Raw genomic sequence first — 9579 nt, forward strand, 5'->3', positions numbered from 1 at the left:
ATAAATAAAAAAGAAAAAGAACTTATTTTGAACAATATATTTTTGTTTATCCCAACAGATCCAAAATAGCAGCATTCAACACATAATCAGAAACCGCTGCCACAGTACGTTTATGTGCTTTTTGTACTAAGTCTTCAAAATCTCGTGCGTAGCTTGTACTAACAGCACGCCTGCTCTAGCTACATTTCAAGGGCTCAGTTGTCATATGAGGCTTGGTGGCTGAAGGTTGGACAGCTTTCAGGTGGGTTAGACTGAGGCTGGAGGGGAGTGGGAGAGCCCACCATCCTAATTTCCTGAGACTCGTGTGTGTGTGTGTGTGTGTGTGTGTGTGTGGTGTTTGTGTGTGTTTGTGTGTGCGCACACGTGAATGTGTGCATGCAGCTAGCTCTGGGCGATGCTTCATGGCCAGCTAGGCTTTTCTGCGATGTCCCCAGGGGCAGCGTTCCCTGCCTATCCCTGCCAGGCTGCACTGGGCTGAACTCGAGCAGCAGTTCCAGCCTCCCGCGTATCCCTGTTGTCTGGTCTGCAGCCTGCTTTTCTCACTTGGAGCCACCAAATGCCACTTGCCCTTCAAGGGTTAATCACCCCCCAGTCTGGTGTCCTGCAGCCGGCTCTTGGCCTTGGCTGTACACTTACCCCTGGGCAGCAGCCTGCTCCTCTTTAGATGCCTGGTGGGGCAGAAAGGCATGGTGCAAGAACCGGCCGGGCTGTGGGGGCAGGACGGCAGCAACCAAGCTCGCCCAGGAACAGATGCCAGGCACACCAGGTCACAGCCTCCTGACTGCCTGTGCGCTCTGCCCGAGAACTGGGGACCAGGCACTTTTAGCCTGTCCTGGGGAACTTCTGCACTTCTCAGTGCCTCAAAGCCGGGACTATCCCAGGTTGGGAGGGGTGAGGAGGAACTGTGGGCTCCTGCAGGGGTGGGCCTCCAGTTGGTATTGGCACTGAGTCGGGGCCTGTCTGGGGGTCTACGGTGGAAACCCCTGGGCAGGTCCCAAGTGCCTGCCACCCTGCATGCTCCCTTCCTGGTTTCTGGGACTGAGAGCACAGGCCTGGACCCCCAGCCCCACCAGTTCTGTGCCTCCTGGTCTTCCTCTCTAAGTGGAGCCTCCGACCTCCTCTCCTGGTTGGTGGAGATTCAGTGAATACATGGGAGAAGGCTGAGAAAACCTAAGTGCTTACTGGTTCACATAACCCTTCTACGCTTCCATTCCTTCATCAGCAAGATGAGGCCAATGGCTAGACCTGCCTTGGGAGATTCTGGTGAGGACTGAATGAGGCAATGAGGCCAGGGGCTGGGCAGGACCCTGCACCCACTTCCTAAGTGCTGTCATACCCTCTGTCTTCCCTGTGTGATGACAGGGCAGCTGGGGCTCCCAGTGGCCCAGGGCCACCAGGCGGGGAAATGTCCAGTAGGATTTGGATTTAGCAGTTTTGGATTCTTTCCATGAATCAGATGCCACCCCTTAGGCTGCATCCCTGATCCTGGAGGCAGAGAGCCTGAGACAGCCTTCTTGCCAGGCCTAGCTGCCTCTCCTGTATCGCTCAGTCCTCCAGGGCACAGTGTCAGGATCTGGACCAGCAGCTCTGAAGACACCATCCTAAAGAGCCGGGACAGGCAGCAGCATGAAACTGGTGAGGGCACAGGGCAAGAGGCTGCACGTGAGTTGATGCCACCTGTTTATCTGCCCATCTCTCCTAAACGTCTACCTATAACTGAACTGAACTGATCCTCTCCTAAGGCTTCCCTGGTGGCTCAGATGGTAAAGAATCGCCTGCAATGCGGGAGACCTGGGTTTGATCCCTGGGTTGGGAAGATTCCCTGGAGAAGGGAACGACTACCCACTCCAGTGTTCTAGCCTGGAGAATTCCACGGACAGAAGCTTGGCAGGCTACAGCCCATTGGGTAGCAAAGAGTCAGACATGACTGAGCAACTTTCACTTTCATCCTCTCCTACAGGTACCTATCCGTCCATCCATTCACCCATCCCTTCAACAAAGACCAGCAGCCAATTAAAAGCAAAGCACATCGGCTTAAAACTCCTCGGAGAGCCTACCGTTCCTGGAATAAAATCCATCTCTGATGTGGTCCTGTGCCTCCAGGTCCCCTGACCACATCTCCTCCCTCTTGCCCACCCTTTTACTGCCATCAGCCCTCCTGGGCCCTTTTCGCTTCCTCAAGCTCGTCCTCTTCCAAGTGGAACCTCTCAGTTTCAGGTTCTTAGTTTCTGGCAGGGCTGCCCCCTCCTCTCACCTTCAGACCTCAGCTTAAACATCAGTTAGAGAAAACCCCCCTAGGTGGGAATTTTTGTCAAGTAACTGCTCCTCCTAACAAATGACATTCCCACTCTTTCCTCTGTATAATGTAGCACAGAGGAAACTTAGCTTCTTTATATATTTGTTTATTGTGTCTCTGCTAAAGCATTTAAATTTCATGAGAGATCTTGCCTCCCTTGACCTCCCAGAATAGCCTGGAAAGGGGCGGGAGTGTAGTGACGGGCAGTGGTCACTGTGGCGACATATGGAGGGCTCTGTGCAAGTGATAGGCAGTCCCTCCTGACAGAACACCCAAGTTTTACCGGGTGTTTATCTCATGCTAGGCACTGTTTTAAGAGCTTTGCATAGCTCAGCTTCATGTCCTCAGGACAATTCTAGAAAGCAGTACAATTAGGATATCCATTTTACAGATGCGAAAACAGAGGCTGGGGGAGGTTGAGCAATTTGGCTGAGGTCACAAAACTCATTGGAATGGCGCTTCCCAACTGGTCAGCAAGGGGGAATGACTTGCCAGTTGGTCTTCTAAAGTGTTGGCCATTCACAAAGAGCTCTTGGAGGTTAAGGATCTGAACCCTGGCAGTCTGGCTGCAGTCTGTCCTCCTGGTCCCAATCGCTGTGCTGGTCAGCCTCCAAGATGGCCCTCATTGAACCCTGCTTCCTGGTATTCACCCTCTTGGACAATCACCCCCCTTGCATGTGGTCGGGACCTAGTATCTTTGAACAGAACAGGGCAAAAAGCAACAGGATGTCATCTATGTGGCTGGTGTCTGTGAGCCCTCCACTGCCCCAGCCCTCAGTGGGGGATGTGAGGAGGCTGATATCCACCTCTGCATTGCTGGCCAGCTTATTTTATTGTCACAGATGCAGAGAGAAAAAGGGAGAAAGGGCAGGTGGGGAGGGGAGAGTAGAAAGAATGTTGGGCAGTTGTCTGACACAGGGCTCGAAGAAAGTAGGGGAAAGCTTGTCTTGGGACCTAAATGTGGGCCCCAAGACGCCTCTGAGTTTGTGGGGAAAGAAGCCACCCAGCAAAAGCGGATATGGAAGAGGACTGCTGGAAACACAGGAGTGAAGCCTGGGTAGTCTGGCATCTGCCTGTCAGATGCTCCTGCCAAGCAAACAAAATCTCCCTGCGTTTCTGTTGTCAGTGACAGCAGGGCCCAAGGTCTCACAAACGCTCACCCTCCCTCCCCATCCTGCTCTATCCCCAGCAGAGCACTGCAGTGGGCGCCCCAGCTGTTACTGACTGTCCCTGGGGAGGAGAGCTTGCTGGGGGCTGGGAGATTGGACGGCAGACGCTCCAGGAGGGGAGGAACAGAGACTTCAGGTCTCCATGATTCCTTCAGGGCTCTCTGGAGTCTGTGACTTGGGGTTGCTACAACGCACCAGGAGGAGAAAGGATGCAAATCCCAGGGCAGGTCCTCAGTGTGCACAAAGCTCCATGCATGTAATAGCTACCTGGGCCCCTGTGCTGTTTTCTGAGAAGGATCCTGTGAATAGAGAAAGCTTGCTCAAGCAGACGGGGGATGCGCAGGCGCCCTGTTCCAGCCAGACTGCAGCCGTGCCACTGCGCCGGGGCACGTGAGAACCCTGCCCTGGCCTCTCCCTCCCTGGGTCTGCGCTGGTTGAGAAGGCTCTGTTTTCAATCCCAGATAGTGAAACCCCTGAACAGAGTGCCCTGGGTGCCTGGCTTCCTCCAGGCCCCTGGATATTCCACATTAGGGCCAGAGCAGGCAAGGAAATGGCAAGGAAATAGCTGACACCTTGAACAAGTGTGTCCCCCACCCCAGTCATGGGCAGGGAATTAGAGCCCCCAGCCCAAGCAGTCAGCATGTAGTGGACCCCCTGCAGACTCCCCACAGCCCGAGCCCTGTAATTTGCGGGGCTCTGGGCCCTGACTCTGAGTTTTCCACTGCGCCTCTTGATGAACTGGAACCAAAAGTAAAATTCTAACTCGCCTGAAAATGACAGTGGCCACAGCAGCACCCAGCATGCTGGGAACTCAAAACGCCCCAACGGCAGGCAACAGCAGAACCCAGTGCAACAGCGTCAGGGGATGGCTTAGGAAAGTGGGTACAGAAACCAGAAAGACTCACATGTAGCCATTAAAAAATGAGTGTTTAAGGAAGATTTTTAAAGAAATAGAAAGCAGTTCTACCTCACAGGCTAAATCTGGAGGATGCAGCCTCTGGGACACAAGGGAAGTCTCAGATTCCGAGAAAGGCCTCCTGACTTCTAAGAAGGACCTCACCAAAAGTCCTCTCTTTTCGAGGCGGGTGACCTGCTTGTCTGTCTCTGGGATGTTTGGTGGTCACGTGACCATGGGACCAGCCAGCAACGCTAACTGAAAGGCCAAGGAGGGTGGGGGAAGGAGGGGCCCACGTTCCTGCTGACTTGGCCAAGTCCCTGAATCGCTCAGCCAGGAGCTGCGTACCTCAGGGCTTCCCGATCTGTGAGAATAACACATCTCTTTTGATTTAAGCTCATTAGGAAGGTTTTTCTGCTCCTTGCACTGGAAAGTATCCCAGTCCAGAAATGAGACTCCCCAGACAGCCCTTCACTGCTGCACCAGCTTCCCCAGGAGCTGACAGGGAGGGCAGGTCTGGGGCCAGCCGGGGACCCTGGTGGACCCACAGCCGGGGTCCAAGAGAAAACTCAGAAGGTACATGACAACATTCAACATCTGTGATAGAAATTCTATGTTAAGTAGGAATAGATGGATCCTTCCTCAACATGGATGTACCCAAAGCCAACACTGGGAGAGATGCTAGCGCATTCCCATCAAGGTCAGCCACAAAACAAGCCTGCCCACATCACCAGTTATTACCATCTCATGGAAGTATCTGCCAGTGCAGTTAGAGAGTGAACATGACGCTATTAAAGCAGGAGGGGAGGGTATTATCTTATTATCATTGCTATTAGGTCAGTGATATGCAAAATCACTACAAGCAATACGCAATTCAGTAAGGTAGCCAGATACAAAATATACAGAAACCACAATCTACTTATAAATTAGAAGAAAGAAATGCACACCATCCATAGAGTAGAAAAACCCAGAGATACCAGTTCCCCCTAATTTAGTCCATAAATTTAACACAATAAAGTACGAATAGCATTTTTTAAATTAGACAAATTGATTCAAAAGTTCATAAGCAAAAACAGCAAATGCATTTTCGTAAAAAAGAATAAGGAAGTCATACCAGCCCTACCAATTATTAAAACAGAGTAAAGTATACCGCAATAATAATTAGAACAGCATGACACTACAAAACATCAACGAGATAGACTCAAATGTACTTGAGAGTTTGGAACAGAATTAAGAAGTTATTTCAAATGGGCAAGGACAAGACGGATTATTTAATAAACAAAATAGGGACAATATATCCCTATTGGATAGCCACCTGAAGAAAAAACGTCACGTTGGATACTTACAGCACATCTCAAAACAAAATAAGAAATCATGATGGATCAATGATTTAAAGATTAAAAACGAAACCGCAAAAGTACCAGGATCAACTGTGGGAGAAGTTTTGTATAACCTCAAAGTGGGAGAGGCCTTTCTAATACTACCCCAAATCCAGAGCCCATGAAAAAAACTTCACTACAGGAAAGTTTAAAATATTTCCAAGGCAAAGAAAAGAAAGTGAAATGACAAAGGACAAAAGGAGAGGAAAGGGATAGATATTTATCACATGTGATGATTTGCAGGTTATTATTTTTTTCTAATGAGGATGCACTGTACCCAGAATGTCCTCTGCTAGATACCGTTAAGTGAAAAAAGCAAAAAGACAAGTAACACAGGGTAGTTTTTGTAAAGGAAGGGAAGCAGAGAGGGAGAACAGAGACATGCGGGTTTGTATAGAATATCGCTGGAAAGAGACAAAGACAGTGGGAGCTGCAGTCGTTTTGGGGAGAGTTTTGCAGGGAGACTGGCTTTGGCCTTCTGATACTTGAACCATGATATTTGAAACACTTGATGAAAACAGTATTTAATATAAAGCGGCAAGTGAAAGAAACCTCCCATCACACGTGGGTGCTGGGCTGCAGACTGCACATAGTGGGAAACAGGTTGGGTGCTGGGCACCCTGCCACCTTGGAGTCACTCAGAGCCAGATGGCCAGCTCACCAAGGGGTGGGAGCTCACAGCTGGATGCACTGACCCGGGGCAGACAATAAGAAAGTCAACAACTTTCTTCATTGTAATGAATGGTAATATGGAATTTCCTACAGCCTCTTTGTGCTACATAATTTGATAACAGCCCTTCACCCCCATATTCACTGGGGATTCGCTCCAAGACACCCAGCGGATGCCTGAAACTGTGGATAGCATCGAACCCCATACGGATGATGTTTTTCTATATATACATATCTGTGATAAAGTGCACTTTATAAATTAGGCCCAGTAAGAGATTAGTAGGGCTTCCCCGGTGGCACTCGTGGTACAGAACCTGGCTGCCAATGCAGGAGACGTAAGAAATGCAGGTCCGATCCCTGGGTCAGGAAGGTCCCCTACAGGAGGGCATGGCAGTCCACTCCAGTATTCATGCCTGGAGAAATCCATGGACAGAGGAGCCTAACAGGCTATGGTCCAGAGTGTCACAGAGTCGGAAATGACTGAAGCTACTTGGCTCGACACAAGAGATTAACAATGAACAATAAAACAGAACAATTATAACAATATACTGGGATAAAAGTTATGTGAATGTGATACCTCGACAGCCTAATAACCGCGTGGGCTGCTAAGTATATGCAACATTGAGTAGCTGGGTTTATGTATATATGGAGCCATTAGACAAAAGGATTAACCTCCCGGGGGACACAGCAGGATGGCACAAGATTTCAGACTGATACTCAGAGTGGTGTGCAATTTAAACATATGTATTTTATTTCTGGGATTTTCCATGTAATGTATTTTCACCCTGCAGTTGGCTGTGAGTAACTGAAACCGCAGAGAATGACACCAGGGGAAGCAAAACCGCTGACTGGGGGGCACTGCCATATCTATCAAAATTTTAAATGACTCAGCAGTCCATTCCTAGGGGGTTTATCCTTCAGATAGATTTGCACACGTGCCTAAGGAGACAGTGAGAATAACAGGGTAACAGCCCAGCTGTCCGTCAGGTTACATATATAATGTGCTGGTTAAATAAACGACGTACATCCCAAAAAAGAAGCGGGTGGAACTATGTGATACGAGACGATACGTTATTATGTGGAAAAAGCAAAATACAGCATCAAGCACATGCTGCCAACTGTGTGAGAGCGATGTGGGCACGCGGGGTGGGGTGTGTGTCGTGCTCCATCTCTGGAAGGACAAGGACTCAGGGAACCAGGCAGCTTCAGGAGAGGAGGCAAAGGGCTCAGGAATAGGAGGCTTCAGCTCAGTTCAGTTCAGTCGCTCAGTCATGTCCGACTCTTTGCGACCTCATGGACTGCAGCACACCAGGCCTCCCTGTGCATCACCAACTCCCGGAGTTCACCCAAACTCATGTCCATAGGAGGCTTACTTCTCACTACAGGCTCTTTGAAGTGTTTGTATGTGTGTTATTGTGTGCGTGTGTTATTGTATGTGTTAGTGAGTATATGTGTTATTGTGTGTGTGTTCTCACGGGCACAGATTACTTTCTTGAATAAACACAGCTTCTGTTCACGGTTAAGGGAGGTGGTAGCTCCTGGTTTGGCCCTGGAGCAGTCAGACCTGCCCTGTGCTTGGAGTACTTTTAATTTAGAAAAATGTCCCAAATGTCCTCCAATTGGTTTGCACTCCGTTCCCCTTCTGTCACCCATCCCCTCAGCAGAGTTTCATTTCTCAAAACCAGTGTCTCCCTGGGAAATCTTTTGTGGTTCTGGGGATGTTTGGGTTTTTAGGGAATCCGTGTTGACCTTGCTTGGGGTAGCACCCTGTGGGAAAACCGGTGCTGTGATTTTTCTCACAGGGACAATTGCAGAAGTGAAGGAAGAACATGGGGCCAGCTGGGGAATGCTTGGGTCTGGCCAGAGTGTTCCCTCTGAAATACGAAGCAGGTCTCTCCCTTCTCTGGTAAAATTTCCACATCACTGCCTCTCTCCTTTATCTCCAGGAAACGTCCCTGCCCACTGCTTCCCTCTGGGGCTCCTCTGTGATGAGCTGAGGGGTCTCTTCAGCCCAGCCTCATATGACTCCTCGTATCAGTGGCCCCTCAGGCACTCCATCCTATTTCTTGTCCCAGGATATGCCACGTGCTCCGTGCCTCGTCTGTGCACACGCTGTTCCCTCCTCTTGGGATGCCGATCCCATTTTGTCCACCTGGTAAACTCCTACTCGTTCATCAAAACCCAGCTCAAATGCACCTTCCCTGTTTGCCCCTCACCCACCTCCGGTTTCCCTTATCCCCGTCCCTCTTCCACAAAATGTGCATTACAGGCCCACCACGTGCCAGGCACCGTCATGTGCTGGGGACACAGCGGTGACACGGGCCCTGCCTCTTGGATAATGCAGCCTGGCTGCGGGGGCGGGGGGCGGGAGGGACAGGCGTCAACCATTACCACAAAAGCAAAACTGCACCTTCAGAGCAAGAAGGAGTCCAGAGAGGAAGTCGGAGGTGAAGGGTGGGAATGGGGGCGGACGTGTGGGGGCAAGACCACACTCTGAGAACTGTATCCCCAGGGCCACCTTCCACCCAACAGCTCAGCTCGCCGGGCTCGGGGCCTGGCCTGATGTGGCTCCTCTTGTCTCCTGATCTCCCAGGAAACCCAGAACAGGACTGGAAACACCACTGATTGTAAGGGCAATGTCCCCGCACCAGCCCACGCCCCATTTAAAAATAACTTATGCATAGAAAAAAAAAATAAGCTAAAAATAGCAACATACGAAAATGGAATATGCCAACTGTCAGATGAGGAGGAGGTTCTGAACTGTTCCAAGGTGGGGGCTGCAGAGGAGAGTGGATCTGGCACTTTCAAGTGGGGGAAAAATTGTGATTTATGCTCAGTGACCTGGAGGGAAAATTGGCTTAATTCATTATTCTAAAGAAGGAAACGGGAACTAACCTTTATGAAGTGCATGCTCCGCCCCCGCTTCCTTGGTTAGTACCCAGGAAGAGGGATTAATTTCTACAACGTTGCAAACATCAGCTGCAGAGAGAAAACAGGGCCTCCTGCAGCTCTGCCAGTCCTGCCTTGCCCACACGGCTGGCGCTTGCAAAGGTGGGCACCCCTCCAAGGCACTTTAGGAAGTTGCTGCTCTGATCACATCACCATCCACACTATGTGCAGGAGAAGCTGAGGCCGGCGGCTTGGCTTCCCAAGCCCAGTGTGTGTGTGTGT

The 9579-nt window shown here is 50.3% G+C and overlaps 1 protein-coding gene across 8 annotated transcripts in view; it reads right to left on the reverse strand.

Annotated features, from left to right (window-relative positions):
- Nucleotides 1-9579, reverse strand: part of ARHGAP22 (Rho GTPase activating protein 22) — a 182082-nt gene that overhangs the window by 46747 nt on the left and 125756 nt on the right. Inside the window, exon 1 of one of the 8 annotated variants that reach the window (XM_010854418.1) lies at nt 637-983. The exons of the other annotated variants lie outside the window; for them this stretch is intronic. Within the exon in view, the coding sequence (XP_010852720.1) occupies nt 637-688 (52 nt within the window). The 5' untranslated portion in view covers nt 689-983. Of the gene's footprint in view, nt 1-636; nt 984-9579 lie in introns of those variants that run through there. 8 annotated transcript variants of the gene reach the window in all.

This window comes from Bison bison, unplaced genomic scaffold (genome assembly GCF_000754665.1).
Source record: "Bison bison bison isolate TAMUID 2011002044 unplaced genomic scaffold, Bison_UMD1.0 scf7180017864341, whole genome shotgun sequence".
NCBI lineage: Eukaryota > Metazoa > Chordata > Mammalia > Artiodactyla > Bovidae > Bison > Bison bison.